The sequence below is a fragment of the Quercus robur genome, chromosome 12, assembly GCF_932294415.1.
Source record: "Quercus robur chromosome 12, dhQueRobu3.1, whole genome shotgun sequence".
Taxonomy (NCBI): domain Eukaryota; kingdom Viridiplantae; phylum Streptophyta; class Magnoliopsida; order Fagales; family Fagaceae; genus Quercus; species Quercus robur.
In genome coordinates this window covers 22,619,106-22,635,254 of record NC_065545.1, presented here as the reverse complement: position 1 = coordinate 22,635,254, position 16,149 = coordinate 22,619,106, and the positions used below count along the sequence as shown (strand labels likewise).

Below are 16,149 nucleotides of genomic sequence, written 5' to 3'. Positions count from 1 at the left end.
ATTAACTATCAAGTCATCAAAGCTCTTTGTAATCAAGATGAATCTTTCTCCTCATATGGTCACCTTATTACCAGGCCTAAAGTTTGTTCTAATTCTTTTTTTTTTTTTTTTTTTTTTTTTTTTTTTTTTTTTTTTTTCTCATATTCATAAAAAGAGTCATTATATTACCCATAACCTTGCGAAACATGCTAAACATGTTAGATGGAGGATGTTCCACCACCAATCAACTCTATTCTTGTAGCAGATTTTGGCTAGTTTTGCTTTTTTTTCTTTAAATGCAAGTATCTTCTTCTCAAAAAATAAGTTAATACAATTCCAATTCACTACAAATTATATATTGTAGCGAGTGTAATTTGTAATTTAATCCCAAAATTCATATATTTTCATTATTGAGATAATTTTTGTACTAATAATATATAAAAAGAGTGTGAGACGATCAAAGCCCTTCTATCCATCAATATTCTTGCTAGCATAAGGCCTACAAAGCTACAATATGAGAAGGTATCTTATGTGCCCAGCGCATACAAGAGTTATCGCCACAACACCGACTTATTGAAAATTCATATTCTTGCGAGCGTACCTAACACCCTCCTATTGAAACTATTTTATAGTTTAGCAAGAGAATCGTCAGCGATGCTAGACGCTACCTCCCAATTCCAAAGAAAGCGTAGTGGCAGCAGTTAGATAGGGTTTTCAGTCAAAAGCTAGCTGATTTCAACTTCTAATATGTATGTCTCGCCAGATTGTATGGGGGCTGTAAAAATATCCTGGAGACATGTTGAGGAGATTGCGCCACACGTTGTTTTATAAAAAGAGTTTACGTAATCGTTTAAGTCTTTAAGAAATAACTTAAAAGAGACGAGAGGGTATTTATCATGAAAAGCACGTTTGATTTATTATTCATCTTAATATTTTGTGGCCAATTAAATTAGCATTTGGCTGGCTTGCATTGGAGGTGTTCTTAACTTTTAGCTAGCGACTAGCGTGAAGATAACTGGTTAAAAGACTTTTTTAATGGCATTGAACGAGACAGACAGGCAAGCAGTCAAAACCTCTAAAAACGAAGAAAGTCCCTTAATATCGATTTGAACAATTTTCTCACCACACAAACTATAATAAGGACGAAAAGTTTTTTTTTTTTTTTTTTTTTTTTGTTTTATTTTTTGGAATTAGAGTAGTAGTTAGTTAAGTGACTAATACATATAGGGATGGACTCAGGGTTTTAAGTTAGCGGGGGTTAAAGTATAAAGAAAAAAAAAATCCAAGCATCTATATAGTATTAAAAAATTAAACAAAATTATTGTTTCTAAATACATTAAGATGCAATTATCTACCAACAAAGATAAAAACAGACTTTATACAGTTTTTCATATTTATAAAAATACAGACTTTGTCTATTTTTCTCTGGTGGATTTCAGAACCCTATCACCTGGTAAATTTAAGGAATCCCTCGTGAATTCAAGGTTTTTATTCAAAAGTTAACGTATTTAGTTTCTTTTTCCTTTCAAAAAGTAACGTGTTGTTTTCTTGTAACTTCCGTAACATCAGATCTATTTGCCGGTTGTAATAATTTGGACTACGAAATTTACTAATCAAAGATAAAAAACGTACCAGTGATATGAAAATGTTCAACTTCTAGACATGCTCCAAAATAAGCACCAGTTTGCAAGGGCTTGATTATTCTCTAATACCAAAATTTAAAGACAAGGCTGTTTGGTATGGTTATTTGAGCAACACTTTTAAATTTTTAAACAATATTATATATATTTTTACATTTTTTTCAACCACACATATTTCTAAAAAATACAAACAACATTATTAGAATAACAAACGGCATATTATCCATGAACTCATTGTGACTTTGAAAAATGTGATCTTTTCTTCTACTACACATAAAAGTGATATTTTCTCGTGAAATATCTCAAAGTTGGTCAGACGTGGAGGTTTAAGATTGGCTCAGAAATGATAAGAAGTGTGTGCACATAAAACATTACGGATCCCAATAATATAGCTTCACATTACCATATCTCCCAAACAATCCAGCTACATCGCCAATTACCAAACCAAACCAGACTCAGAAACAACAACAATGGCAACAATAGCAGCAGCTAGTTTAAACCTCACAACCCCTAGAGTCATGGCCAAGGGAGCAGACTCACCAAAGGCTCAGACCATCAAGTCCCCTTGGCTGAGCCACCCATGGAAGAGGCACACCCAGCTCGGGTCTGGTCGCATGCAAGTTAGACCAGTGAGTGCAGCCCCAGAAAAGATAACAGACAAGGTAGCTGAGAGCATCAAGGAGGCTCAAGAGACTTGTGCTGATGACCCAGCAAGTGGTGAGTGTGTTGCAGCATGGGATGGTGTGGAGGAGCTGAGTGCAGCAGCTAGCCATGCACGTGACAAGAAGAAAGGGTCAGACCCATTGGAGGAGTTCTGTAAGGACAACATGGAGAAAGATGAGTGCCGCACCTATGAAGATTGAAGACTCAAAGTGGGTTAACTTTATTTTAGAAGATGATGAAGATTTTAGATGTTTTAATTAATTTTAATGCTTTGGCCTTTGCTGTGAATGGGATTATTAATTAGAACATGGTTTATGATGGAACTTTGTATTGCTTTGCTTACCTTTTTAATTAATTAATACCATACTATCTTGAAAGATTTATAAATTTAAATTGCTTTATCTCTAGTATTTGTGCTTTAGTAGTTAGATACTTAATAGTAGCAAATCATTTAAAGAGGTGGGAGTCTGGTTGTCAAAATTGCAATTTGGATAGTAAGAACACACGATTTTACGTTATCAAAATGTTTAAGATCTCATTAGGATCGTAAAAGTGTTAAGATCATGTGTAGGATCGTATGAGATCTTATCGATCCTACCAAAAACATAATTTTTTTTTTACGGGATAATTTTTTGGTTTTGATGAAGTTTTGAGAGTTTTCAATTTTTCATGTTGTAATGGTATGATTTTTTTTTTTTTTTTAATTATGTTAATCTAAGCAAATGTTTTCTAATTTCTAGTTCACTTGTAATCAAAATGAAGGAATGCTTCATCATTTCTAAATGAAGAATTTGATGTTGACTTTGCTGCCTTTTAAGCTATAATGTTGTTAAATTTGATTGATCAAATACTAATTTATGTTCTAATACTACTAAAATATTTTTTTATATATAATTTTATCAACTATGCTTGTATTTGTATATTGATTGATTGATTTTTTTTAGCATGCTTTTTAATTGTTACTGAGTGGTATAACTTGAATAGTTGAGTGTGGAATTGTATTTTGATGTCTTTTGCAGCTCTAGTATACAAATATATAATGTCTACATAGATGATGAAATGGATGATGATGATTTGGAATTTAGAACGATTGTTATAAGAACTTTAGAATGAGAATAATTAAATGTTCACTTCACCTTAATATTCATCTTACTTTTGAATTTCATATTGTAGTTAGCTAATTTCCATTTGCTAACTTATTTTGGATTTCAAACTTAGAACTTAGAACTTGGAAAATGTTTTCCATATGTTTTGATAAATATTTTGGTATTTGGTTGTTAATTAAACATTTATTGAACTTTTTAGATATATTGGGTCAAAGCTTAAATATATTTATTTTATTAGTATAGACTTAGCGATGTATGACATGCAAATTAAATCATATGATGCAAATCTTACAATTCACGATTCACGATTCGATCCTACGATCTACGATCCCACCTACCTTCAACGATCTTACGTACGATCCCGATTTTGACAACTTTGGGTAGTAAGAGGCAGAAAACCATGTAAATAAATATAGTCATGGAGAAGAATATGACAAGGTAGGAGCTAATATTGTTGAAAAAACATATGAAAATACAATTTTGTATCTCATACAAAACATATGCAACAGAAAATTAACGGACCTATTTCATTTGCAATTGATAACATGTACTATGTAAATTTCAAAATTTAAGAACAAGAGAGCGTACCTTGGTGCAGTGAAATTCAAAACATAAGATTAGAAGTACTTGGAAAAACTTTTAATCTTCACTCCAATTCCACTTATACCCAAAAAGTGTAGTTTCTCAATCAGTTTATACGTATGTGTTCAAAGGAGAATAAGAGAGTGGCTTACACTCACATACACACCATTTAATATATTATTATGCATTACAAAATTATGTATATTTCTCTCCTTATATATAATTGATTATTTAATTGGGTTAACTTTTTGAGTCATTCCAATTGGGTTTTAGTATGTGGCATGGAGTGGGACCAAAAGGGACAAATAGGACATTAGCTCCAATGGGTTTTGGGCCTTTCTATCAACTCTTGACAAGCCCAAAATTATCATTAATTATATTTAATACAACTATATAAATATAATTACACTTTGGGCCTTATTAATAAATTATATCCCAAGATTTTATTATACATTCAACCCCTTAATTAAAATATTTATAGTAATACAAAGGGATGAATGTTGATTGCCACTTTGAAGATTACTACATCTTAATTCTTGAGTACCTAGTTTAATTTTTTAAGTTATTCATCATATATTTATGAAATCCAATTTCATAAATATATACTTTAGTAACTTCTTACTAAAGTGGTTAGACCTAACACTCTGAATAACCAAACCCATTAAATTTATCTCAATAGAATATTTTATATCTCCGTTAAGAGATTATGAATTTCATCTTGAGAATATATGTTCCTTCAACATTAAATGTTGCTGCCCAACATACTAAGATTTTGATCGTGACTTTAGATCCCACTTCTGATATATTAAATCAACTTACAGTTCATGATTAGGTTCATTATTCTCTCAGGATTGAGAGTTTATGTAAATAGAAGTCGTGAAATTTATTATTCATTTGACAATCATTAGTAAAATAATAAATCTTACAGGAGTCCAGTTCAATATGTTTTAACACTCAAAACATATCAGCATATCAACTAAAAGTCTTCACTTCCATGATCAAGACAAATCATCTTAATTGATATGTTATATAGTCTTCGCATATGAAATGTTCAATTTCATCACCGACTACGAACTAAAATTCTGGGTTTACAAAGAACTTATGATTTATATCTTCTGTGACTAAATCACATACGATGCATCTCATGGACTATATGATAATGTCCAAATATTCATGTTACCATTATTTTAGATAATAATAAAACAACTTTATCAATCACAACATAATAACATACATAATGTCATACATAATGTCATACATAACATCATACAATAGGATTTAAAGGGCACATATCCTAACAATCTCCCACTTGCCCTAAACACTATTGTGCACTAATCTAACTCTCATTCCCTCTAAATGTGACTCAAAAGTCCTTTGGGGCAAGATTTTGGTAAAGGGATCTGCTAGATTATTTGCACTATCAATCTTTGCTACTACTACATCTCTTCGAGCAACAATGTCTTGAATGATGTGGTACTTTCTTTCAATATACTTTCCTTTCTTATGATTTCTTGGATCCCTGGATTGTGCAACCGCGCCTCTATTGTCGCATAACAATGTGATAGGAACTTGCTCCATTCTCACAACACCAAGATCAAAAAGGAATTTCTTAAGCCAAATAACTTCCTTTGTCGCTTCACAAGCAGCAACATATTCAACTTCCATGGTGGAGTCGACAATATAAGATTGCTTAACACTCCAACTTATGTCTCCACCTTCCTGTTGGGGTTTATGCCCTAAAATCCAATTTATTGGCATGTCATAAATAATTAAATTGTTTAATTATATGAGATTATTTATAAATGAACTAATGGGACATTATCATAGTCTTTGAAATGCATTGTATGTGATTTAGTCATAGAAGGTATAAATTAAAAGTTCCTTATAAACTCAAAATATAGTTCGTAGTCATTGATGAAATTGGGCGTTTCATCTGTGAAGACTATAACACATCAACTAAGATGGTTTATCTTGATCATGGAAGTGGACACTTCTAGTTGATGTGTTGATGTGTCTTAAGTGTTAAGACATATTGAACTGGACCGCTGTGAGATTAATTATTCAATCAACAACTGTCACCTGAATAATTAATCTCATGATTTCTAATTTCATAGACTCTCAATCCTAAGAGGATAGTGAACCTAATCATGAAATGTAGGTTACTTTGATATATCAAGAGTGAGATCTAATATTCACGGTCAAAATCTTAATATGTTGGGCAACCATACGTAGTGTTGAGGGAACACATATTCTCAAGATGGAATCCATAATCTCTTTTATAGAGACACGAAATATCCCCTTAAGATAAGTTTAGTGGGAACTGGTTATTCAAGGTGCCCACTTTAGTAAAGAGTTACTTAAGCTTATATTTATTGAAATCAGATTTCAATAAATGTGAATAACTAAAAGATTAAACCGGGTACTTAAGGATAAAATAGTTGTTTACAAAGTGATAGTTCATTATGACTTTGTTCACTATGGATATTTCATGGAGAAGTCAAATGATATCATTAGAGTCTTGGGATATGATTTATTAATAAGATCTAGAGTGCAATTATATTTATATAGTGGTATTAAATATAATTAATGGTAATTTTGAACTTGTCAAAAGTTGACAGAAAAGCCCGAGGCTCATTGGAGCTAGAGTCTTATTTATTCTCTTTAGTCACATCTCAAGCCACAAACTAAAGCCCAATTGGGCAGGCCCAAAAGGCTAGCCCAATTAGATAAATAGTTATGTATAAAGAGAGAAACATGCAGAATTTTTAGAAGGTAGATGATGGAAATGGTGTGTATGTGAGTGTAAACCACTCTCTTATTCTCTCTTGAACACATACGTGTAAACTAATTGACAGACCACAATTCTTGGGCACCATGTGGAATTGAGATGATGATTAGAAGTATTCTCAAGTCTTGGTTTTGAATTTCACTGTATCAAGGTACGCTTTCTATTCTTTGTTCTAGAATTCAAGAGTACATGTTATCTCTCATAAATAAAGTAGATATGTGTTTGTTGCTTCCACTATGTGTTTTGTATAAGATGCAAAACCAAATTTTCCAACACTCCTAAGGTGAACACACAACCTGAAGTGGACTTTCTGAAATCAAGATCTGACTGGTATCAGAATCTGTATAACCAATAGGTATCAAATCCCCACACCGATATACAAACATATAATCTCTCATTCTCCTTAGATACTTGAGAATATGCTTTACAGCCTCCCAATGTTTAGGTCCTGGATTTGATTGATATCGGCTAACTATGCCAATTGAATAACAAATATCTGGTCTAGTACAAAGCATGACATACATGAGACTTCCCACTGCAGAAGTATAGGGAATTTGTCTCATCATATTTTCTTCCTCAAGAGTCTTAGGCCTTTGAACATCAGATAAAAGAAGTCCATGTCTGAAAGGGAGTAATCCTCTTTTGGAATTTTGCATGCTAAACTGTTCTAGAACCTTATCTATATATCCAACTTGTGACAAGCCTATTATTCTATTCTTTCGATCTCGCCAAAACTTGATCCCTAGAATAAAGTTAGCTTCGCCTAGGTCCTTCATATCAAATTGGCTTGACTACCAAATCTTTACTAATAACATTACCCCTACATCATTTTCAAAGAGTAGAATATTATCAACATAAAGCACTAGGAACATTATTACTTTATCTTAATGTCTTTTGTACACACATGGTTCATCAAGATTTTGTTCAAAACCAAATGACTTGATTGCTTGATCAAATCTGATGTTCCATGATCTAGATGCTTGCTTAAGTCCATAAATGGACCTTTTCAATTTGCATACCATATGCTCTTGGTTCTTTGTTATGAAACCTTCTGGTTACATCATATAGATTTCTTCTTCAAGATTGCCATTAAGAATTGCAGTCTTGACATCCATTTGCCAAATCTCATAATCATAATAAGTAGCAATGGATAAGAGAATTCTGATAGATTTAAGTATGGCTACTGGCAAAAATGTTTCTTTATAATCAATACCTTCTTTTTGTGTATACCCTTTCGCCACTAGTTTTGCCCTAAAGGTTTCAACATTTCCATCTATCCCTCTCTTTCTCTTGTAAACCCATTTGCAACCAACACGTTTAATGCCGTTAGGCACCTTTACTAGATCCCAAACTTGATTGGAATACATTGAATCCAATTCAGATTTCATAGCTTTGATCCAATGATGTACATCTATATTTTTCATTGCCTCTTCATAAGTGTAAGGATCAAATTCAGCCTCTTCTAAGATAGATTCATAAGTTTCTCCCAGACCTATAAATCTTACAGGTGGCCTTATAATCCTCTCACTACAACGAGGCTCTTGTGTACTAATCATCTCATGAGTAGAATCTTGTGGTATATCTAATACAGCCACATCATCCCTAGTTTCATCCATTGGTTGTTTAATTACTGGTTCATCTATTTCAGTCAAGACAACTTTACTTCTAGGATTAAAATAATTCACATAATCATCTTCCAAAAATTTGGCATTAGTGCTAACAAACACTTTGTTATCTTTATGATTATAGAATAAATAACCATTAGTTTCCTTTGAATACCCTAAAAACATGCATACTTCTGTTTTTGCTTCCAACTTATCAAACTTCCCTTTCAACACAAGTGTTAGACATCCCCAAATGTGGAGGCATTTCATACTAGGCTTGCGCCCACTCCACAATTCCTTAGGTGTGTTAGGAACTGATTTTGATGGAACTAAATTTAAAATATGCATTGTAGTTTTTAATGCATATCCCCAAAAGGAAATTGGTAAAGTTGAATAACTCATCATGGACCTAACAATTTCTAAAAGAGTCTTTTTCTTTCTCTCTACTACACCATTTTGTTGAGGAGTTCCAGGTGCAGTCAATTAGGATACAATCCTATTTTGAGTTAAGTAATCCTTGAAATCCCCAAGAAGGTATTCACCACCACAATTAAATCGAATGACCTTTATGCGTTTACCGAATTGATTCTCAACTTCAATCCTAAACTCTTTGAACTTTTCAAAGGCTTCGGACTTCCATTTCATTAGGTACACATAACCAAATCTAGAGTAATCATCAATGAAAGTAATGAAATACTCATAGCCACCTCTTGCTTGGATAGACATTGGACCACATACATTTGAATATACTAGTTCTAGCAAATCTTTGACTCTATTTCCTTTTGCATTAAAAGGCCTTTTAGTCATTTTACCTTCCAAGCAGGATTCGCAGACTGGAAATTCATTAAAATCTAATGGTTCTAAAAGCCCATCTTTAACTAGTCTTTGGATCTAGTTTGAATTAATATGACCCAAACGTAAATGCCAAAGATATGCATCACTAGTAAAAGAAAACTTTCTCTTTAATGATTTCACATGTGAATTATTATCTAATTCAGAATTGTATAATTTATGCTTAACAAGAGTTATAATATGAAGACCATCAACAACATTACCAGAACATATAAACATTTTATCCTTCTTTATTACAACATTATCTTTCAAAATAACACAATATCCATGTTTACCTAAATAAATTGCAGAAATTAAATTTCTACGAACATTAGGTACATATAAATAGTCTTCCAATATTAAAACTCTAAAACCAAAACATAAATTAAACACTCCACCAGCTACAACTGGAATTTTGCTCCCATCAGCCAAAGTAATAAACATTTCCCCCTCATTCAGCTTTCTGGTCTCTTAGAACCCCTGCAAAGAATTGTAGATGTGATTAGTACAACCTAAATCCACACACCAGGAATCCGTGGGATTTTGTACTAAACATATTTCAAGAAGGAATGAACTTTTCATGCCCTTATTCTTGGCAACTCTGAATTTTGGACAATTCCTCTTCCAATGACCTTTCTCGCTACAATAGAAACACTTTCCTTTGGCATAGTCCTTTTTCTTTCCCTTGTTGGCAACTCCTAAGGCAATTTGTTTACCATCTTGCTTGGTGAAGTCCTTCTTCTTCTTCTTCTTTTTACCCTTGCCTTTCGACTTAGGTTGAGAAGAAGAAGCTTCAACCATATTAGCATCAACACTGGCTGTACCAAGAATGCCTTTTGCTGCCACCAACTCATTCATTAATTCAGACAATGTATAAATCTTTTTGTTCGTGTTATAATTAAGTCTGAATTCCTTGAATGATTCTAGCAGTGATTGGAGTATCATATCTGCTTGGGATTCTCCATCAATGTCGGCACCTAAAACCTCCAATGTATTTAGATGAGAGGTCATACTAAGACAATGCTCCCTTACTGAAGTACCTTCAGCCATTTTGGTATTATAAATCTGCCTCATAATTTCTTGCCTTGTAGAACAGTCTTGCTCATCAAACATCTCCTTTAGACTTAGCATTATGTCTGAAGCTAGTTCTACATCCTGCATTTGATGCTGTAAAACATTTGAGATAGATGCTAGGATATAGCACTTAGCCATCTCATTAGATTTCTGCCAACGATCATATCGTTGTTTTTCCTCAAGAAGAGCATCTAATGATGGGAAGTTAGGATAAGGTTCATAAAGCACGAATTTGTGCTCTTCAGCAATGCGAACAATGTCCAAATTTCTTTTCCAGTCAACATAGTTGGATCCAGTCAATTTGTTTTGATTAAGAATAGAAACAAGTGGGCTAAAAGATGCCATGATTTAAATATGAAAATAACAAACATGAATATAATAAGTGTGGTGGGCCTTTTTCGCAACTGCGGGCTGGACTACCTTCTGCCACACTATGGCCCAATGGTTCTGGGTAGGAGAGTCAGGACTGGCTTGACTACAACACACCCCAAGCCAACTTGTGCACAAACTAAAGTCTCTTCGCTAAAACCTTGGTCACATGCCCATAGCAGAGGAAACTATTACAAAAGAGTCATGGCAAGCAGGTGTAATATGAGCAATAAAAAGAATATGCTCACTGTCAATCTGAACACAGAAAATACTAAATGATGATCTTAATAAAGGAAGAAGCAATGCAATAATATAAATGCAACATAAATAAAATGATAACAATAAAGAAAGGAAATCACATTAATACTTAATCAATAAAATAAAGTAAAAATAGTCAATTTGTCATGCTTGATTTCTCTACGGAGTTAAGTCCAAGAAGGGAACCACTCTTCAATGTGGGCAATCTCACAGGAAAATCCTACCACAGAAATTACCCACTTTGAGAGAATGAGCCTAAATGGCTTATCCTTAGATTCCTCAATCCTTACTAGAAGGTAGGCTTTTAAAGGGAGAGAAGAGAATAGCCTATTGGTACATGCCCACTGTCACACTCTTGCTTACTCTCCGTTTTTCTTTTCTTTCTAATTCCTTTTTTCCTTTCTAAGTTTTCTACTTTATCTTTCACTCTCTTGTTCCCTCCTTCTATCCCCCTGTGCACGGCTGAGGTACCTTTTATACTGCCTGCTGTGTCGAATTTTTACTATATTACCCCTTAACCGCTTTTGTCTTGGTGTGGGTGTCCTTTCCAGACTGCCCACTGGTCTGTCAACTGCCCAGCCATCACCACTTACTTGTGCTGGCCATGCCATATCCCATTCCCAGACAAAGAGTCTTATTTTGTTTTCTTGTTCACCATGGCATTCCTATCCGGATAAAAGTGGGTATTCTCTCTCACTATCCCTTATGGCATGTACCTAGTGATTCCAACTCATCTTTCCCTTTTTTGGGTGGCATGTCATCCCAGCAGGACATTTCCCCCAAAAGAGTTTGAGTGGGAATCCCAGAATACGCTCTCCCCTTCTCCCCACCGCCAGACCATACCCTATCTTACCTCTAACCCATGGCCCACCATTCCTATATTGGCTGGGTGCAAGTTGGTGGTGCCTAAACCTTGTGCGTGCTCCACTTCCATGTGTGTCCATGGTTTGTCTACTGTTCATGCGTTTGCCATGACTTGAGGGCTCATCTGCTTTCTTTGGGGTCCTTTTGCTATTTTTAGGCCTATGGTTTATTATTCCTGTCATTTAGGCTTAAAGGTTTTCTTCTCAATTTACTAACTCTTTTCCTCCCATATTGTTAGGCTTCTTCCTGTTATTGGGCCTCCTTGCCAAAGTGGGCATCAATAATAAGTAAACCGGACATTATCAATTTAGCATATAAACATATAGTATGGAATCTTAATAAAACCATAACATAAAATATGCAACGACAACCCAATCCATGTCTATAATTCTTTGGTAGGAAGTATATTATAAATATCATGATTGACTGAGAACTATTCTCATTATTAGTGTTATCATGATAACTCTTATCAAACACTAATAATATGCCGTACTAACTTTAGCCTCTAAGTAAATAATGACATAGCTCCTTTGGGAGGTTAACATTACACTTAGTTTAGTGTACACCATTATCTAGAATCATGTGTAGTCACATTTCATCTACCTTATTGTGTTTAAACTTGTAGTACCATGAAACAAAACACCCTCCTTTGGGATCATGAGGCATATACGCCAAGACGAGATGCTTGTTTACATTATTTTAAACATGTAAGTTCAATCTTGTAGTACTATGAAGTAAACACCCTCCTTTGGGATCACGAGGCATATACACAAGATGAGGTACTTACCCACATTACTATGAACCGATAATGGAGGCCATGAGATCTAACCCTTGTATCTCTCTCCCACTAGATATTTTAAAAGAAAGTTTTTTAATTAGAAATCATGTGTAATCTCATCACACATAGCCTTGCACTTCATCTATGTTTTAACACTTAGTGAAATTTCAAAAAATAGTTCATTCGATCGATCGAAGGTATTTCCCGATCGATCAAAATGTTCAACAAATTCATTTTGAAGTTTTTGGATGACTCGATCGACTCTCGATTCCTATTCGATCGATCGAAAGGTAAATTTGATCGATCGAAAGGAATTTTCAATCGGTAGAAAAATTGAAGAAAATTATCACAAAGTCTCGGGTTGACTCGATCGATTCTTGATTCCTGTTCGATCAATCGAGAGGAACATTCGATCGATCGAAGGGAATTCTCGATCAGTTGAAACTCATGAAACTGAAAATTTTTCAAATTTTTTTGGTAATCGTTTTTGACGTTTCACTTGAACAAACATAGTTTCTTGATCACATTAGAATGAGATTGAGATTGAAACTGAATTTCATTGATGCTATAGTCTTAAAGTTCAATCTAACATACTTAATATCAAACTTAAACAACATCATAACATCAATATCAAATTTTATCAGACAATAATTTCAATAATCATGCAGAAAATTGATTGTAGAATCTTCTAACATTATGAAATTACTGTCTTTGATTCCAAAACTCACAAAACATGTTATACAAATTCGAAATAGAAGACCACGCTGATACCAATTATTGAAAAAATACATGAAAATACAGTTTTGTATCTCATACAAAACATACACAGTGGAAAATTAATGGATTTACTTCATTCGCAATTGATAACATATACTATGTAAATTTCAGAATTTAAGAACAAGAGAACGTATCTTGGTGCAGTGAAATTCAAAACCAAAGATTAGAAGTACTTGGAAACACTTTTAATTTTCACTCCAATTCCACTTATACCCAAGAAGTGTGGTCTCTCAATCAGTTTATACGTATGTGTTCAAGGGAGAATAAGAGAGTGGCTTACACTCACATACACATCATTTCATATATTATTATGCATTACAAAATTCTGTATATTTCTCTCATTATATATAACTGATTATCTAATTTGGCTAACCTTTTAGGTCATTCCAATTGGGTTTTAATATGTGGCTTGGAGTGGAACCAAAATGGACAAATAAGACACTGACTCCAATGGGTTTTAGGCCTTTCTATCAACTCTCAACAAGCCCAAAATTACCATTAATTATATTTAATACCACTATATAAATATAATTGCACTCTAGGCCTTATTAATAAATTATATCCCAAGACTTTATTATACATTCAATCCCTTCATTAAAATATTTGTAGTAATACAAAGTCATGAATGTTGATTGTCATTTTAAAGATTACTACATCTTAATCATTGAGTACCCGGTTTAATCTTTTAAGTTATTCATCATATATTTATGAAATCCAATTTCATAAATATATACTTTAGTAACTTCTTACTAAAGTGGTTAGACCTAACACTCTAAATAATCAAACCCATTAAACTTATATCAAGGGAATATTTTATATCTCCGTTAAGAGATTATGAATTTCATCTTAAGAATATATGTTCCTTCAATATTAAATGTGACTACCAAACATACTGAGGTTTTGATCGTGACTTTAAATCTCACTCCTGATATATCAAAGCAGCCTACACTTCATGATCTGGTTCATTATTCTCTCAGGATTTAGAGTTCATGTAAATATAAGTTGTGAGATTTATTATTCATTTGACAGTCGTTAGTAGAAGAATAAATCTCACAACGGTCTAGTTCAATATGTCTTAACACTTAAAACATATCAACTAGAAATCTCCACTTTCATGATCAAGACAAATTATCTTAGTTGATATATTATAGTTTTCGCAGATGAAATGCCCAATTTCATCACCGACTATGAACTAAAATTCTGAATTTACAAAGAATTTGTGATTTATATCTTCTGTGACTAAATCACATACTATATATCCTATGGACTATATGATAATGTCCAAATATTGATGTTACCATTATTTTAGATAATAATAAAACAACTTTATTAATCACAACATAATAACATACATAGCATTATATAATAGGATTTAAAGGGCACATATCCTAACAAATATGAAGTATAATTTCTAAATATATAGACACGTGTGGTTTCAATTTTTTTTTTTAAAGCATAAATCATATATCTGAAATTTTCAATTAGAATTAAAATTTATGATTAAAAATCATGTCCAAATTTTTTGTGCTCTATATTCCATAAGTTATAGTTTTGTGTGTGTTTGATTTTTTTTTTTTTAATTTTAATTATCTTATAAGAAAAGAAAAAGAGAATTATAAAAATTGAAGTATAAAATTGAACTCTTATTGTGTGTTTGGATCCACGTTTGCGCATCTACGTTTTCTTATTTGTGCGTTTTCCTCTTTTTTCTTTTTTCCCAGCTGCAGTTGTTGACCATTCTAGATCCAACAATGCGCATCAATGGTACTGTTCATGTACTGCTTGTGCATTGTTCACTACTGTTTGTGCACTGTTCATCAGAAAAAAAAAATATATATTAAAAATGGGTCTCACGGTACTATTTACACATTTAAAAATTATTTTGCTACCGTGTTTTCAGTTTTCAGTTTTCAGTTTCAATAAAAATAAGTTGTATCCAAACGGATCCTTAATATAGGACGGAGGATTTTCATTTATAAATGAGTGGAGGAGATTGGGGTATGGTATGAGGAGAGTGTAAGAGCCTATTCACCACCAACACCCCCCCCCCCCCCCCCTCCCCCAAAAAAAAAAGATGGATTATAAAAAAAGCGCCAAATTGCACACGCACATAGAAAAAATATGTTGCCACTAGAATTATGTTTAAAAGTTGCCAAAATATGTTGAGACTGTGGCATAGGTCATGGACCATGGTTCTCTGTTTAAGAAAAGATGCGAAAGGTGTTAGGTATATCCATTCCACTCCCACCTCCGACAATGGCTGCCTATGAAATTCATATTTTAATTTGATTTGTGGAGAATATTCAATTATGATGATGAGCCATTTTCCAATTGGCTTCGGTGGAGATCATGACGTTAATATGTTTTATAGACAAGACTAGAAACATTACAGCTAGAAGTGAAGGTTGCTTACGCAATTGCTTATCACGAAATAGCTGAATTTTCCAAATTTTCTTGCTTGCGTTTGATAATCGCATTTTCTCGGATAAACACCTGGAAGAAAGATTCTTTCCGTGTCTCATTTTTCTCACATTGAATCCACTTGAAACGCAGTCAAAAACTTTTAGGTGGGGAATCCTATCAAGCAGGAAGACTGACGAATGAAACTGTTTGTTTGGATAGAACTTATTTTGTTAAAATTGAAAATTGAAAATATTATAGTAGTAAAATAATTTTTAAATGTGTGAATAATATTATAGGACTCATTTTTAATAAAAAAATTGATAAAAAATGAAATTTATAGGTCTATAAACAGTGCACGAGCGAAATGTCAAAAAAAACACGGCTAAACAGTACTGAACAATACTCCACTGTTGCACTTGTCTCCTGAAACACG

The 16,149-nt window shown here is 33.2% G+C and overlaps 1 protein-coding gene across 1 annotated transcript; it reads left to right on the top strand.

Annotated features, from left to right (window-relative positions):
- Nucleotides 1–2,009: 2,009 nt before the first annotated feature.
- On the top strand, nt 2,010–2,669 carry LOC126709469 (calvin cycle protein CP12-1, chloroplastic). The gene has a single exon (XM_050409720.1). The coding sequence runs from the start codon at nt 2,090–2,092 to the stop codon at nt 2,480–2,482; it is 393 nt and encodes a 130-aa protein (XP_050265677.1). The 5' UTR covers nt 2,010–2,089; the 3' UTR covers nt 2,483–2,669.
- The last annotated feature ends 13,480 nt before the right edge of the window (nt 2,670–16,149 follow it).

Coding starts and splice junctions, on each gene's coding strand:
- LOC126709469 (XM_050409720.1), top strand. CDS start 2,090: ATGGCAACAATAGCAGCAGCTAGTTTAAACCTCACAACCCCTAGAGTC.